This window comes from Corapipo altera, unplaced genomic scaffold, assembly GCF_003945725.1.
Source record: "Corapipo altera isolate COAL_440 unplaced genomic scaffold, ASM394572v1 112, whole genome shotgun sequence".
NCBI lineage: Eukaryota > Metazoa > Chordata > Aves > Passeriformes > Pipridae > Corapipo > Corapipo altera.
Window position 1 is genome coordinate 5,283,186 of NW_020884899.1, and position 16,541 is coordinate 5,299,726.

The following is a 16,541-nucleotide window of genomic DNA, read 5'->3' on the forward strand; positions in this document are numbered from 1 at the left end:
TCACCAAGCCAAGCCCCTGGGGCCAGGCAAAAAACTTCTGGCAAAAAGCTGTGCCCCCACCCAAAAGCTGTGCCTGGTCCTGAGGAAGGGGTGGCAGCCCAGCCTGGCTGCAGGGATCAGGCAGGGGAGCAGGAGGCAGCCAGTCTGGGATGCAGGTTGCAGTCGGTCCATGCCGGTGGCTGACACTCTCCCACTGCCGTTTCATTTGGGTCCTGTAGTCTCTGCCCCAAAAATGGGTACATCCCCAGTCCTCCCAAGGCTACCTGCCCCACGGGAGCAGAAATGTGGAATGGCCAGGAGGGTGATGAGTCATAGTTCTCAGGGGATCAGTAGCTGGAGGTGTTGAGGGAGACAAGGGGGCTGGTCACGCCAAGCAGTCGCCAGGCAGCTCGTCAGAGTTTCCATAATGAAGATTAAAGTGATAAAGCTTGAGGAGGGAACAGCTCATAAACCTGTGCCAGCCACACTGGCACCGCATGGCACTGCACGGAGGACCTCTGCTGGCACAGGCCCAGGGCCACTGTTAGCCCATGGCCAGGCCTGCACTGCACAGGGGACAGGAGTCCATCCTTTCCAGCCCCGGCCCACACGTGAGGCCGGCTATGGAACACACGAGGCTCAACAGCTTTGCAATGTTTACTCCTGAAAAAATAATTTGATTCAGAAAGCGGCAAACCCTGGTGATGCCACACACCCAGCCCTGCCACGGCTGCCACCCCGGAGCCTTGCTGGGGGAACGGGGAGGAAGGGAACAGCACCCAGCAGGCCCAGTGAGGTGTGCAGAGAAGGGAGATGATGCCCATCAGTCAAGTCCTGCTGTCGCTGACAGCAGGGACCCACAGCCCCCTGGTCACTGCAGGGTTGGCACCAGAGGAGAGGAAAACTTGTGTTTAGCCATTCCCTACCCCAAGGACCACCTTCCCCAGCCCCAAGAAGAGCTGGGAGGAAGCCAAGCCTGAGCCCTGCCAGAGAAGGGAAAGGGGATTCCTTTATTTTGAGGGGGAAGAGAAACTGGGCCTTGGGATGCTAAGGAAAGAGTAATGGTGAGCCATGGAAGTTTTTCCAAAGCAGGGCATGGGGAGTGAGCTATGTTTCCCAAAAAGAAGCCAAGTCCCTTTTCCATCACTCTGAAAAGACATTTTACCCTGAAGGTCAGCACAGGGGCCACCTGCCCACTGGCTGCCAGACTGGAGTCCCTCTGTTGGGGAGGGCAGGGTTGAAGCCCAGACTGATGCTGCAGGCTCTGGGATGTCACCTTGCAACTCTCTTGTTCCCCTCCTGCATCCAACCCGTTCCTGCTGCCAGGGCAGCCATGCAAGGACCAGAAGAGTCAGAGTCCCTGCAGTCACACTAGAGCTGCACTGGGATCACCTCGGCCAAAGAGATTTCCCTGGTTTGCAACTTTTCCTTCCTATTGTGGGCAAGGGAGTAAGGCAGGGAACAGAGGATGGAGCCAGGGGAACAAGAGATAAACCTTCCATGACTGCTCCTGCACAGGCTGGGGGCTGCCAGCTCTCCATGCTGCTTTCCTGTTAGCCACCCCCTTCCCAGAAGCAATAAATAAATAAGTTAGTGTGTAGTGTATGTAGACCCCGATGCTCAGTTCACAGTGAGAAAATGAAGGGGAATAGCCCCTGTGACCTCAGGGAAAGGGCTGAACAGCAATCTCTTGCTGCATGGATGAGACAGGGAGGTGTACTGAGTAAGGGGAGCAGGATTGCCCCCCCAGGTGCAAGGGGGGCATTAGTACCGAGTGTCTGGGAACAGGAGGGGACCCTGGGGTCCTTCCTAAGGCAGGGAAGGGGGGACAGGAACCTCCTCCCTCTCCCTCTGCATGAGGGGTGTACCACAGCAGGACAGGCAGGCTGCCCATCCCAGAGCAGCTCACAATTTCCCTGCTAGCAACGTACCACAGTCAGGGTGGGGATTCAGAAGGAACTCCCTCTGCCTTCAGCAGAAGCAGGAGATAGCTGGGCAGGGAAGAGGGAGAGACAGGGTACAGTACCACAGGCAAGGTCCATGTCATAGTGCAGCACCTCTCACTCCAGAGGACCCTGGCCCATCCTGCCCCTGCAGCCAGGGGCATGGCCAGTGGCTGCTCCCATCTCGCTCTGCAAGGCACTTTCACCCCCTCTCCCACGACTCGGAGGGCAGGGCTGCTCCCCACAGAGAAGGTGGGTGAGGATGGTCCGAGCTGCAGCACAGTCTGATCCCCTTCCATCTACAGTCATCTCCAGCTTCCAGAACTGACAGCCCTCATGCTGGGTACGAGGTGTCCCCGACGTGTCCGCAGCAGGTCCAGCTCCTCTTCAGCATTCCCTTTTGCCCGTGAGCTGGGCTGCACCAGTACCTGCAGCCCACAAAGCAAAGCCAGTGTGCAGGAAGATGTCCAACCCTGCATACAGTCTTCAAGGTGCATCCATCGTGCAGGTAACAGAAGAGATGCTGGAATATCCCCTCTTCACCACCATGATCACCATGGGGCACAGAGCCAGCCAGGCAAGAGTTAATAAATACCACCCAGCTGGCAGGCTGCAGCACTTGCACCATGCCACCTTCTCAGGACTTTGGGGCCAAAAAGGGGAGCAGAGGTGTTTCTTGAGGCCCCCTCTAGGTTCCAGTTGAGCATCTCCTTCCTCCAGCCTTGCCCAGCCACGGGGCAAAAGGAGCAGCGTTAGTAAAGCGTCTGTGTTAAAAAACGAAAGTTCCTGGGATGGAGGTGACGTATCTACAGGGAATGACCCTGTCCTGTGCAAGGGAGAGGGAGACCACAACAGGGGGCTGGAGGGAGCCCAAGATCTCATTTTGCAGCCCAAAACAGGAGTCTGTATCCAGTCACCAGCCTCTGAGAGCTGCTGCCAACTCTGGCTCTGCACCGTGGGGGTCTCTGTCTTCCCCCAGTCCCCTTCACTTCCAGCTGCCAGTCTCAGGTCTGCTCTGCTGCCGCAACCGCTGGCACTGCCACTGCCCCCTCCTCCTTGGCAGGGGGCTCCATGTAGATTGGAGTCACTGATGAGGGTTTCTTGGACCTGCAGGTGAGGGAGCTGGATGGGAGCAGGCAGGGGTGGTGGTCTCCCTCAGGACCCCAATTCCCAACAGCGCTGCCTGGCATGATCTCCTTCCCACAGGGACATCCTCCAGCCCTGGGAATGTATCCTGTCCCCCTCCCACCACACAGACTAAGAAAGGGGGGTGATGTCCCACCAGGATTGGGTTGGGACAGGAGTGGATGATGCACTGTGCCAGGCAGGGGACAGTGCCATGAAGATGGGGGATTACTCAAATTGTTGTGTCCCTGATACTCACGAGTAGGGGGAGGCAGGGACCCCCACCACAAGGAAGTGGTTCTTCTTGCGGAAGAGCCGCCACAGCCCCTTGTGGTTCCCACGGACGTCCAGGTCCCAGATGTGGAGGCACTAGGATGGTGGGGTGGGAGGAAGAGGAATCAGAGCCTGGGGACAGACACCAGGGCCAGGCATCCCCTGCCATGGGAAGAGCCACTACCCCTGCCCTCACCAAGGCAGTGCAAAGAGGGCAGCACCCCCCCTCCAGCCACACCGAGAGCTTTAACATCACCCAGGGACAGCAAGAACCCACTTGCTGAGCTGCATCGATGCCATGGGCAATCCCAAGAATGACAGCCAGGTGTTTCCCGGCGATGCAGAGATCAGTGCAGGCCTAAGGACAGGCCATGTCAGGGGCCTCACCTTGGCAAGCTGAGTCCAGGTGGTGAAATCTGCTTCCTGCTCCATCCTGATGAACATGACGTAGACCTTGCCCTCCGTGTCGGGTACAAAGGAGTCCTCGCAGGGATTCTTGCTGTGGTCCAAGACCTCAGCCTCACTGTGTAAACAGAACAGGGAGTGAGAGGGGACCCCACCTCCTCCCTATTCCCATGGCAGAGTACTTCAGACAGGCACCAGGGCTCCCAGGGCCACCTCCACCTTTCCTCCTGTCCTGCTTGGTTCACCCACTGTGCCCTGTGGCCTCCTGCCCTTTCTGTAGGCACTTACCCCAGGAGCCGATGAATTTCAGTCTCATAGGCATCCTTCCTCAAGCTGTGGGAGGAGGAGAGAACACAGAGATCAGGGCAGAGTCAGGTACTTTGATAAGCAGGGTACACCCAAAATGATCCAAATTTAAGACTGCTCCAGTGTAATACTAAAGGTAGGTTGGAACCAACAAACGGAGAGCAGTGACTGACACACATCCTGGAGATGTGGCAGCAAAAACATGACCCTTTACCATATCCACCTGCAGCACAGGGAAGCCAAACCCAACCTTGCACAAACCAGTGCCAGGATTCCCCAGTAGAGGCCAGTGTGCTGATGCAGGAGGTTATGGCTGTTCCAGAAGGAAGGGAGACGAATCTAGCACAAGGAGATGAGAGTGAGGAGACAAGCAACTGTTTCAAGATCTCATTCATTCTGACCAGCACTCACCTCTCCACATTTTTAAGCTGGACATTTGGAACTGTGTTGAACTTGTGCTTCTTGAAATAGGCTTCCTGGGAGGAAGAGAGAAGAGAGGGAAGGAAAATCGTGTTCGATCACGAGTCAGCAGTACTTGGGCATGACCTCAAGCATCCCCACTATCTGGGAAGGTGTGTGAGTCAGAGATCAGCACCAGAACAGGGCTTGGGGACTACAGGAGGTCACTCACGTGGAAGTAGCCGTTCATGTTGAGCCCCACGATGCCGAAGTGGTAGGAGCGTGAGATGTCGGGGATGATGCACTCCCGGCCCTTCCGCTGCTCAGGCATCCGCATCCACATGTCCCAGTCCCAGAGCTGGAGAGGGGAAACTGCCACTCACACTCAAGTTTGGGGACATGATTAGGTAGTATGGGAGCTTCCTGGGTACCCACATCAAGTCCAGCCCCTTTGGCCCCACCCTCCCTGGGCTGCTCCAGCCAGCTCTGTGGCTGGTTATGAGCAACCAGAATGTCTCAAATCCATTCTGCTTGGGCATCCTTCCCGGTTCAAGCACAGGGATAGCCCCTCCAAGAGCTGTGCACACAGGGACTGGGTGAAGGTCAGGGCCTGCTGATGGGCAGAGATGGGGTGCAGAAGTCAGGGTCCCTTAGGGTACTCACCTTCTCAGGGGTTGGCCACTTTGGCTCCAGCTCATCCTTGTACAGGCTCTTCCGGAGCACCCATCCCAGGCCTGGCATGGTCTCCACACGATACAGGAGTGAGGGGTCCTCAGCTGTGTGCTCATAGCCCTGCAACGTTATGGAGATTGTTCAGCACCCTGAATGTACCCCTACCCCACCAAAAAGGGAGATATTGTGCTCCACTGAGAACCTCAGCAGAGACAGAGAAGAAGGGACCAGCCAGTGGGAAGCACATGGCAGGGACAGGATGGTGATTTGCAGGGGCACTTTTTTCAAGAGTCCAGGGCTGGGGAGACAGACCCACTTAGGATGCCCTGCTTTAAAGATGGAACCCGGACCCCAGACTGACATGGGAACAACACAGGGCAGAGGTGGCCCTGTTCCATCATCCTTCCCTGACTCACCTGGTCGTTCCAGGCTGAGATGCAGTACAGGCTCTCGTCCTCCTCCAGAAGGTATATTGATTGGCTCAGAAAGCTGAGGAAAGAGTTGAACAGTCCCTAGTCAAACATCCTTCTACCATGTAAAACAAGGCAAACTCTCCACCAAGGGATGAGCCACCCCCAACTGCTGGGACTACTTATCCCAACTGGTGGAGAGGAACACCTGAAAACAAGTTAAGCTGCATCTCCCCATGGGGAGGGGACAACATTATCTCCTGCTCAGTCTCTCTTCCTTAGGGAGAAACAGGAGTCCTGTTAGACACTGCCCCTGTCCTCTTGCTATGGGGCAGCCCCAACCATGTATGCACAGAATGGATCAGTGTCCCCAAAAAGCAAACCAGGAAGAGATCCCTGACCCTGAGAAGTCACTCTGCACTGAGTGCCAGGACAGTGGACTCAAGACTCTATGGGCAGAGCTCAGTTAGGCTGTTGCATGGGGACTGCTCAGCCTCAGATAAGTGAGCTACAGCATGGCAGGGATCTGGCCTCTCCTGAGCAGCCAGAGAGCTGCAGGAAATGGTCTGCCCATACAGAAACCCACAACTTTACCTGAAGAAGTCAACGGAAATGTCAAGATCTTCCTCCAAAACCACGGCAAATTTAGCTTCCTGTAGGGCAAGGAGAATATCAGAAGGATGGAGACAAACAGGACAGAGCAGAGACAGACAGTGTCCTCTGCCTGTGCTGTTCCCTGCCCCTGAGAACTGATTCCAGCTCCCATGAGAGGGGATCACAGATGCCAGGGACACCCTGTGCTGTAGCAGTCACACTCACCGGGAAGAGGTTGAAGGTTGCAGTCAGGCTGGCTTTGTAGTGCTACAAGAAAAGACATCCATTGCCTGTGTTAGCATCAGCCTGGCACAGATCTGGGCCTAAGCCTGCCTCCTGAAATGCTATCCCAGGTCCCTGGAAATAACTGTCCCAGGATTTGGAAAAAGCTCTCTCACCTGGGAAACTCTAGCATTTTTAATGCTGATGGGAGTGTGCTGTATTCCTGAGAGGCCAAACAGCTCCACGACATCCATTGGCTCCTGCAATGGAAAAGTACAAAGCTCATCAAACATGTGGGTCATTCTCCCCACCCTCTGCCAGTGTCAGGTTCCCAGGACAAGAATATCCTTGCACATGGCTGTCTTCTTGGGGGCAAATGAGGCTCAAAATGATGCTGTGCTGTAGACCCAGAAGCACAGAACTCGCCAAACCCTCCTGGCCCTCCAACTCTTGGGTATTGCCAGAGTTTCTGTTAGCCCTGCTAGTTTTCAGACCCAAAGTTGTATCCAAGAATACCTGAGAGGCCCTAAATTCCCAGTCCCCCATGGACAGTGCAGAAAGAAAACAGGTACAGCCAGGAACACCTAGTAGCTGCTTAATGGCAAGACCGCTATCAACTCAATTTTCTCTCACAGTTGCCAAGAAAAAAACCTTTCTGGCCAAGCACATCTGCACTGGGGTCAGAAGTAATTCATATTTGGGCTGACATATCTCTGCACCAAGAAGGACCCACCAAGGCCTTCTCCATCCCCTTACTGTGCATCCCACCTCCAAGCCACAAAAGAGAGGAGCTCCCACTGTACCAATCAGTACCAACCCCCTTTCCCTGGTATCCACCATGGCAGCATGAGCATCCAGGCTGCCCCCTCGTAGCTGAGGGATGCTGCTCCAGTTGCCATGGCAATAAATGCTGCTATCTTTAACCACTCTGATGTGGTACAGCAAGAGTCTGCATAAACAAACCAGCTCCCCCAGCCCCACAACATGGCAGTGGTGGGAGAGGCCTGTAAGGGAACAAGCCTGTTCCCTTCCCTGTCTCCATCACAAGGCAACCAGGCAGTAACTCACCAGATGTTGCAGAGAGAAGGCCTAGCAAGCTCCTGAGATCTAATAAGACCCCACATGTCTGTCCCAGACTTCATTTCACTGCAAGAGAGCCAAGACTTGCAGCAGGATTCTCCAGGGCTTTATAAGGTTGAGCTGAGAGGAAGGTCTTTCCCTCTAAAGGGCCAGTTCTCCTCCACCTGGCCCCAGCTTTCATGAGCCCCCAGCTTTGAGCGTCGTGAAAACACACTGTTTTGGGCCTCTTCACTTCTTACTGAGAGTGGAGCTGGACAGGCATGGTTGGACTGGTTTGTTCCTCTTCACACGAGGGAGCTGGACAGGTGGTGTTACACCCAGACCCTGCCCATGGGGCTGACGATGCTCATCAACCGAGAAAAGAGGACGGGGAGAGCCCAGCATGACCACCTCACCTCATTCCTGCACAGCAACCCCTTTCTGACATGGAGACATCAACTCTGGGCTCTGGGCAAGGCCAAGGCAGCTTTATCCACAGGCATGGCTTGGCTAAGCTGACTTTGCTAAGAGCGGGTGAGGAGCAGTGTGACACACAGCAGCAGGAAGGGTGACGGGGCTCATAACCTGCCACCCACCAAGGACTGGGCCAGAACCTCATACTCTCCATGGAGCTGGCTACATGGATCTCTGGGAATAATCTCACCTCATAGTAGCCATCGATGAAGACTGTGATCATCTGTGGATTGACGCCCTGAGCCGACAGCAAGGAACGCAGCATCCTGGGGAGAGAGGGAGGGGCCTGAGAGCAGCACAGCCCCAGTGGGCACAGGCCCTTCAGCAGAGGGGTATGGATCCCTTGGGATGGGGGAAAGTGTGCATGATTAGGGAACAGGACCTATTGCCCTTGGGCTCTTCACTTTCCCATGGCCAAGGACCCAGGGAACTGCCCAAGCAGGTTGGCCCATGCTGCTCATGCAACCCCAGGAGGAGGCTGGATCCTGCCAGCAGGAGAAAGGGAAGGGCCTGGGCCATGCCTGGTCTTGTAGTGCAGAGCAGAGGAGGCCCCTGAAGTGCTTACCTGTACAGGTAGTTGGGGCGGTTCCCTGCAATAACAGCTACAGGCACATCAAAGACTTTGTTGTCTTTGAGCTGGAAGAGAACAATGTGTGTGAGTGGGGTGGGAGAGGCTATGCCAGCCACAACGATGCTGTGATTTTATGGCACTGAGGGCAGGTTCCAAGGGGTAGGGACCTGCTGCTAAAACAGCAGAGCTGCATAGTCCTATCCTTTAGTGCAGGACCACACCAACCAACCAGGACACCACTCAGCACTGCTGGAGATCCTGCCAGCTTCTCTCCTTCACCCCACCTCTGCCCCAGCTCCCAAATCAGAGTCTGCATCCACTCAGAGACCTTTGTCTGAACCCTTCAGCACTGGGCCAAGGACAGCCCAAAGGCCACAATAGCTGCTCCATCTCCAAAGGTACAAACTCTGCTGCTTACACTGATGTCCCCAGAGCCAGCGTAAGCTGGGGGATCAGGGCAAGGGAATTCCCTTTCCCCAGTATCACCTGCCCTCATGTATCCACTTTGCCAAGGCTTTGGGCTTGCCCAGGGGCAGTTTGGAATACTCAGCTGGTGCTTAAGAGCAGGGCTCTGCATCTGAGCTGCAAAACACATCTGGTCCAGCCCAGCCCTCCCTCCTGAAGCCTTCCCTGAACAGTCTGCCCCAGCACTCACGGGATCAGGGTTGAACTCGATGGGTGTGGGGTCTTTGCAGCTGCAGACACTGCCATAACCTTCTACTTTGCTGCAGAACCTCTTCCGGCGCCGGTTCAGCTCCGTGTCGGGCCAATGGCACTCAGCATCTGGAGGCACCGAGGAGCAAACACAGACCTGTCATCCACAGGGCCTCACCTTGTGTGCTCCAGGCTGCACTACCACACACATGGCTGTCCCTGGGCTCAGCCACCACCGAGCCAGTCCTTGGTACCACAAACAATCAACACTTCTGGATGTTGGATACAACCACAGGAGCCATTCAGAGCCCAACCCCACCTACGGCCTCTCTGAGAAGCAATGGGCTGTTCAAGGCCAACAGTCAGAAAAGACCAGACCAGGTCTGGTTTGGAGAGGTGACAAATGTCCAGATCACATTCCCACTTCTCCGTCCTCACCATTCTCAACAATCACACACGGAATTGCCAGGAAGGCAGGCAGAAGGGAAGCTGTGCCCATTTTTAAAGTTACCACCACCATCTCAAACAGCCTTAAACCCATCCTGGGATTTTGCTAACAGACCCACGGCTTTGACTTAAAACCAGGCAGCAGGCAGACATCTCCCAGAGATACCACAGAGCAGACAGCACTTCCTACCTTCCACGGATGTCAGGTGAACTTCTGTCTTCAGCAGTACAGGGTCACCCCACGTTGAGAGAGCAGGTGACTTGGCATGCTTCTCCCCATACACTTCCCCTGGAGCAGGGACACAGGGTCAGGACTGTCTGGAAGGGTCCATCAAAGCATGACCAGAGGCTGGGTGGCAGCTTGGCACCTTTTCCCATTGGCCTCTGGCAAATTGCTGAAGAAACACTTCCATACTCTCCCGACCCCCAGGAATGGAGCTGCCAGTATCTGTGACTTGTTCCCTGCTCATACAGCATGTTGGGGGCCGGCTGGGTTTGTCTTTACCTGGCATCTCCCAAAAAAAAGGAGCCACAAACCCTCTCCCAGCCTCTGCAAGACTCACCTCCCTTCTTCCCCACAAATGTCCACATGTCTCTCCAGCTCAGAAATGGTGCAACTTGGCTCCCCAGGCTTTTCAGGACACTCTTGGCTGTGTCCTTGAGGTGAAAGGAGCCTTCATCCTGCAACAAAACACAACCCAGCAGTTCAGGTGTGGCTCCTGACAAGGAAAGTCTTCCATCAATAACAAAGAAGTAGAGGGCCCACTCCTACCCTTCAACCAGTTGATCCTGAAACCTTCAGTGTCTCTGTGCCACTAAAGCTGCTGGTGGCTTCATCATGACCCAAAGGGAGGTCAGAGGAGTCATGGACTCCTGTTTCCTTGAGACCAAAATGTTCTCAAGCAGGGTCTCATGTTAAGCAACACTTCACACAGCTAAACCTGGAACCCTGAAGCAGCACAGTGCTGTCACACAGCAGCCCAGAGCCAGCACAGTCCACAAGACCTCTGTAAAGCCTGGAACTAGGAGACAGAAGGATCCCACCACATCCTGGTATTTCACCATGTCCATTCTCCACCTAACCCCTTGCTTATTGCTGCAGGAGGCTCTGACACATCTGCTTTTTGCTCTCCTGCTTTGCAGGACACACAGCAGCAGCTGCAGCAACAAGGGAGGGCAAGAGGGCAAGGGAGGTGATCCAGCCAGGGAGTCGCAGCCCTGCAGGGATGTGACATTTAGTACTGGGAATGCATGGTGACATTCAGAAGGCTACTGCCCAGATGAGCTTCAGGGCATCCTGACTCAAGATGACTTTTCCTTTTGACATGAGGGTCACATACCTTAATGGTGAAGATCAGGATTCGGCCCCGGGCAACCATGTTGAGGAAAAGTACCATGGCTTCATCTTCATGGGGAGAGTAGGTGTCAAAGACCCTCTTGGCCATCACATGACCCTATTGGTATTTAAACATCAGATGCATCTTAAATACCACATGGTACCGACACACAGAATCATGGAAATCTGCCCTGGAAGCCTCATTCCTTGAGCAACACAAGGAGTGGCTTTTCCGGTATGCCAGGGAGTTAATCCCCAGTCAAGCCCAACCCTCAGGCCTTTGGGACAGCATCACCCAACCTCACAACTCCTCCCCTGCCTGCTCCCCAGGGACAGCAGGCAGCACAAGGGAAACCCCGCAGGGACAGTCTGGGTGACCGTGTCATGCTCTGCAAATGACAGACAAAAAGCATTTGGGGACTTCCCTCCTCAGGCACTCAACATCAAGAGCAAGGACAAACTGCCCAGTCAGAAAAACAAATGCAGACACGTGGGGATGCTTTACCGTGGCCTGATTTAAGACGATGACGTGGATCCCTCTCCCCTGCTCCCGAGCCTCATCTTCCAGGACCTGCAAGTGGATTAAGTGATGAGAATCATATGCCAAGACCTCTTCTTACTGCCTGCCCATTTGGCACAGCAGAGCCCCCAAACAAGGGGCAAGTCTCTCTCCTGTGACGTTTTGGCTTTGCCCGTGGCAGCGGTGGGTGCCAGAAGAGAAGACAACACAGGAGAATAATCCTGGAGTCCCAGAGGCAGGAGGGGGATCCACTCCTAGCCTCCTTGCCACTGAGCTGCTCTCACCACTGCTGTTTGCAGCTTCACCCTCTGCACACAGGGACAGCACTCCCATCACTTACCGTCGTCCCATCCACAGCCACGTAGACCTTTGACCGACTGGAATACACCTCCACATCCAGGACCTTCTTGTTGTTGACAGGGTGCCTGGGGACCTCCACATTCAGCATCTCATCATCTACAGCGGAGAAATGCCCAGTTTCAACCAGTCTTGCCCCTGCTCAGCCCAGCCAGGCCTCCAGAAGGTCATGACCACCAGGCATCCCAGCCCAAGTAGCCATGGGAGGGATGGCAGGCACGGGAAAACACAAAATGGCAACAGGTCAATCCCCACACAGATCCCTACAGCCAAATGTGCCAAAGCCTTCAGCAGACAGACTGGTAACAATGACAAAGTTTTCTATTAATTTTTGTTAAACCCACATGCACAGACCTGTCTTTTGTGTTCTAGCTGGTCACAAATTAGCCCTGACTTAAAGAAATTACTTCCCTCCCTCCAGTTTCCTTGCTTCCAAAGCACAACAGGATGCTGCCCCTCACCGTAGTCCTGTGCAGACTCCTCTTCCTCCTCATAAGCAGCTCTCCTGGTATCCAAGATCAGCTTGATGTTCACAATCACAGTGACAAGCAGGAAGAGGACAGCACCTGTCTGCAATGCAGGATGCTTTGTGTTAGCAGTTTGTAAGTAACAACCCACTTTGGCAGGGGCTGCAGGGCACCCCAAGGAGATGTTGCAAGGGATCACAAGCATCTGTCAATTCCCCTGTTTTCTTCTGGGGAAAGCAAAGAGAAAAAAATACAGGTGACCGAGTTTTATGGTGAAAGGCATTCAGCAGCTGGAGAGCACTACCTGCTTGTTATGTGAGAATTAACCCACTTCCAACATATCCCTGCTTCCAGATCTGTGAGCAGATTCCTGCTAAAATATTACATCAAGTTTGAGGGCCCCTGCAGGCAAAGGGTTTGGTAATTCAGAGATACGACTCCCAGGATAACCTTAACTTCTGCCTCTCCTGCAGCATCACTACTCTCATCTGTCCCCCTGCAACCACAGGATGCACTCCGGGTATTCAGAGGAGAGGAGATGCTGTGCAGCTAAAACAAACAAAGGGAAGAAGCTGAGGTCTGCTTTCAGGAAAGAGCACTGTACCACAGGCTGCAGAGAAAAGCCCACAGCTTTACTATCTGCAGCAAACTCCAATGCAACCCATGTGTTGCTGACACAGAGGGCTGTGGGAAAGTCCAGGGGCTGTGGAACAGTTCATAAGAACCCCTGTTGTGACCATCACCATTGCCCATGGCCTTGCTGTTCTCAGACCAAGAGGAGGTGCAAAAGGCTACACCACTTCTATAAGCACCTGTTTTTACTTAAATGCATCTTGCTCCTCTCTTCCTCAACGTCAGCCTTTTTCCTGGTATTTGGATCCAGTGTAAAGCAGAACCTGCTCCACCCTAACAGGGGCCCTACTGAGACAGAGCCACACAGGAACACCTGGACCACAAACATTGCATGTTGGGAAATAATCTACCTTCTGCAAGAGCAGGTCTGGTCACAGCCAAGAGGATGGTCTTATAGCTGCAATGCTGGGCTGAGATGCAGGATTGAAAGGTCAGACCTCAACTGAAACAATTTGTCTTTACTTGAGCCAGGGAGCTTTGTAACCCAGGGCCCAGGTGGTGCTTTGTGGTGGAAAGGTGACAGTAGCACATGGTGGCCACAGGGCTCTGCATGGGGACAAAGGCCCTGACCAGTAGCTACAGTCTGCCCTAGGGCTGGGGAACAGCTCCAGCAGGGAGCCCAAAAGCTGTCCTGGACAGTCAAGAAGCGAGGGAAGGCTTTGCCATTGGATTAAAGACACAAAGTCCTGAGCAGCTGTTACCCCCAGAGTCAACACTGCTGCAGGGCTCCACCAACAGCCTCCTTGCCACAAGGGTCTGTCCAGCTCACAAGGGAGCCCCTACAGAGGCCCAATTGTGAATGCTATGTGTCGCTGACAGATTCACCCCATGGCCCAAAAGTTCTGGTCCCTTGGCCCAGCCCTGCTTTGAATGTACCAGGTGGTTTCCAGTTTCAGCCATGTAAGCTCAGGGTCCTACCAACCTCCCTGGAGCATCCCAAGGCTCAGGATGGAGATGTCACAGCAACCAAGAGAGAGGAGGGGAGAAGTTGGTGGAGGCTGCTCATACCTTGGTCCCCTGGCAAGGGGTGCTCAGTCAGGTTTTGAGACTCTTCCCTTGCCCCTCAGCCCCACAACAGCTTTCTTCCTAGAAATCTGTGCTTTTTCAGCTCTAGGACTCTTGATTCTCTGCAGTCTGGTGTGGGGTTGGGATCACACATAGGCCCGCCCTTGGTGAGAGGCACTAAAAGGATTCCTGCCCTGTCTGTCCAGCTACTGCCTCAAAACTACGTGTTGCTGCTCTCACTGCCAAGCAGCCAAACAGGTTCAAGGAGCAACTGGGGAAAATGGAAAACCAGCAATAACACAACACGATGATATAAATGTCACTATAGCATTTTGGCTTGTTAATTGGCTGTTGACTAAGGAGCACGAGCACCTTTTGGGATCTGTGCACAGAAAGCTTTTAATTAGGCAAGAACAGAGCTGTGGGCTCGCAGCGAGGCAGGAAGGCCACCTTCCCAACCTGCCCAGATCTTCACCCTGCTCAGTGCTGGGGATGTGAGGGAGCACCCCAGTGACCAGAGGCAATAAGTCAGCACTAAGCAAGACCAGCAGCCCGGTTTAGCAAGGCTGACCCAGTCAGAGCTGCTGATGGAGACTCAGATGATGCAGACCTGGCTGCTCCATACCTGAATCTCTGGGTTTACCTACTCTAAGCCCAATTCTCATTTGTTTTTTAAGCCACAGCAGTGCCACAAAGGACAGAGATGACAGCAGGCAGGCTCTAGCCCGTTGCCCCAGCATAGTGAGCAAAATCTGCCTGAATGACCAGACCCATTTCCAAGCCTTGAACATCCCATCAGACACAGAACTGAGCAATCTCCTTCCCCAGCCTTCATCCTCCCAGGCACATGCAAAACCCTCCCCTGCTCCCTCCCACAGCAACCAACTGCCAGATTTTCCTCTCAGGAAAGGCCCCTTTTCTGCTGTTTGCTGCCATGGGGCCAAACCCTTCCCTACACCCCCAGACACCCTCTAGGACTGTCTCTGCCAAGGATTAGCACAGGAAACCAAGCCTGCAGCTTTCCCAGACACCAGCTGCCTCTGGGGCATGAGATCCTGTTACAAAGCCCTATTTTCTCTGTCCACCTGTCATGCCCTACGCCAGGCTTGGTTTGCAAACCAAACAGGCAAGAATGGTTTCCCTCTACAGGCTGAGCCCTGCAGCACTGGGTCCAGAGCCAGGAGGGGAGGAATCAGCCAGGTTTCTAGCTGAAAGACTCCCAAGGCCACCTGGATAATTGTGTCTCCTCCCATAGCCACTCAACAGGTCCCTTGGCAGCTGAAAGGAGGTGCCAGACACGGCAGGCCCTTCCACACAAAGGCACTGGAGGGAGCAAGCTGGGGAGCAAGCTACACTTCCCCAGCATGTCAGGTCACCCACACTGCCAGCAGACCCACTTCCAGCCATGGAGCTGCTCCATAAATTAGTAAATCCCATGGATTATCCCTCCTAATCCCCTTCAGGGCTGCGGGTGACTCACCTGGCACAGCTTCCGCAGCGCACGCTGGTTCATCAGCTTGTACTTCCAGGCCAGGTACCAGCTCCGCTTCTTGTGGGGCTTCACGGTGGGGTTGGGCTTCCACTCCTCCATGGTCCCGGGGGCTGGCACGGGGGCAGGGGTCAGGATGTGTGCTGCTCCACTCCCGTGTCCATCAGGGCTCCCTGCCAGGGTGGGACGGGCACAGGGTGAAGGAGGGGAGCACCTTCAAACCCCCTCCCCGGCAAAGGCAGCACCTGGCACAGACAGTGCCCATGAACAGCACTGACTAAAAGCCCCTGGGAGCCTCCCTGCCTGCCAGCACTCCCACCAGGAGCGATGCAGGAGGCCAAGACTGTGAGCAGGGCGATGGGAAGCCCCTGAACCCGTGTGCGGGTGATGGTCCCTGCTCCAGGCCAACCTGGAGGCTGCTGCAGTGCCGTGGGCCCACCTCCATGCTCCGGGAAAAAAAAAGCTGCCCAAAGGCAGGAGCTGGCGACAGGCCCCGGACCCGCAGGTGCGATGGAGGGGCTGCCACTGGTCGCATGTGCCTGTGCAGAGACGCACCCTCCCCACGCACAGCCCGGGCGCGGGGAGCAGCGCCAGGAATGCCCTGCTGGAGCCCCAGCAAGCTGGGGCAGAGGAACCGTGCCCAGGGGACGCCAAGCCTTGCGGGAAGCAGCCGGGCCCGGGCGGGATGCAGAGCCCCGGGGGAGTCAGAGCCCCGGCCGGAGTACAGCGTCCCCCAGGAGCACCAGCGACGAGCTGGAGGCACCGCAGCCGCCCGGGGCGGGGGTCCAGAGGCTCTGGGGGGAGGGAGGTAGCGAAGGGCACCGAGGAGCTCTGGGAGGGGAGGGAGAGCCGGGAGGGCGACAAGGAGAGCCCGGGGGGGGGGGGGGCCCCCCAGGGTGGGGGTGTGTGTGTGCGTATGTGTGTCTGTGCCGGCCGCGCTACTCACGGTCCGCGCGGGGAGGCTGAGGCGGGGCCGGACTGGGCTGGGCCGGGCTTGGCTGGGCCGGGCTTGGCTGGGCCGGGCTTGGCTGGGCCGGTCCGGTCCGGTCGCAGGGACGCCGCCGCCCCGCGCACCCTCCGCGCCGCTTCCGGCGCCGCAGCGACACCGCGGGAGGGGGCGTGTCCCGCGTTAGCCCCGCCCCCCCGCGCGCCGCTCTGCCCGCCCCGGCGGCCCCTCGGTGGTTGCGCGGGCGGACGGGGC

The 16,541-nt window shown here is 55.6% G+C and overlaps 1 protein-coding gene across 2 annotated transcripts in view; it reads right to left on the minus strand.

The window, feature by feature from the left end:
- Nucleotides 1-618: 618 nt before the first annotated feature.
- POMGNT1 (protein O-linked mannose N-acetylglucosaminyltransferase 1 (beta 1,2-)) overlaps nucleotides 619-16,541 on the minus strand; it is a 16,920-nt gene continuing 997 nt past the window's right edge. Inside the window, exons 1-22 of one of the 2 annotated variants that reach the window (XM_027649048.1) lie at nucleotides 16,287-16,338; nucleotides 15,332-15,513; nucleotides 12,208-12,316; nucleotides 11,730-11,845; nucleotides 11,375-11,440; nucleotides 10,874-10,987; nucleotides 10,097-10,214; nucleotides 9,724-9,822; nucleotides 9,088-9,215; nucleotides 8,427-8,497; nucleotides 8,052-8,127; nucleotides 6,505-6,588; nucleotides 6,332-6,373; nucleotides 6,107-6,165; nucleotides 5,519-5,591; nucleotides 5,094-5,222; nucleotides 4,663-4,788; nucleotides 4,443-4,507; nucleotides 4,014-4,058; nucleotides 3,708-3,843; nucleotides 3,307-3,416; nucleotides 619-3,029 (exon numbers count right to left, since the gene is read on the minus strand). In XM_027649048.1, the coding sequence (XP_027504849.1) occupies nucleotides 2,927-3,029; nucleotides 3,307-3,416; nucleotides 3,708-3,843; nucleotides 4,014-4,058; nucleotides 4,443-4,507; nucleotides 4,663-4,788; nucleotides 5,094-5,222; nucleotides 5,519-5,591; nucleotides 6,107-6,165; nucleotides 6,332-6,373; nucleotides 6,505-6,588; nucleotides 8,052-8,127; nucleotides 8,427-8,497; nucleotides 9,088-9,215; nucleotides 9,724-9,822; nucleotides 10,097-10,214; nucleotides 10,874-10,987; nucleotides 11,375-11,440; nucleotides 11,730-11,845; nucleotides 12,208-12,316; nucleotides 15,332-15,442 (1,980 nt within the window). In that variant the 5' untranslated portion in view covers nucleotides 15,443-15,513; nucleotides 16,287-16,338 and the 3' untranslated portion in view covers nucleotides 619-2,926. Of the gene's footprint in view, nucleotides 3,030-3,306; nucleotides 3,417-3,707; nucleotides 3,844-4,013; nucleotides 4,059-4,442; nucleotides 4,508-4,662; nucleotides 4,789-5,093; nucleotides 5,223-5,518; nucleotides 5,592-6,106; nucleotides 6,166-6,331; nucleotides 6,374-6,504; nucleotides 6,589-8,051; nucleotides 8,128-8,426; nucleotides 8,498-9,087; nucleotides 9,216-9,723; nucleotides 9,823-10,096; nucleotides 10,215-10,873; nucleotides 10,988-11,374; nucleotides 11,441-11,729; nucleotides 11,846-12,207; nucleotides 12,317-15,331; nucleotides 15,514-16,286; nucleotides 16,339-16,541 lie in introns of those variants that run through there. The other variant, XM_027649047.1, reaches the window with a different exon arrangement.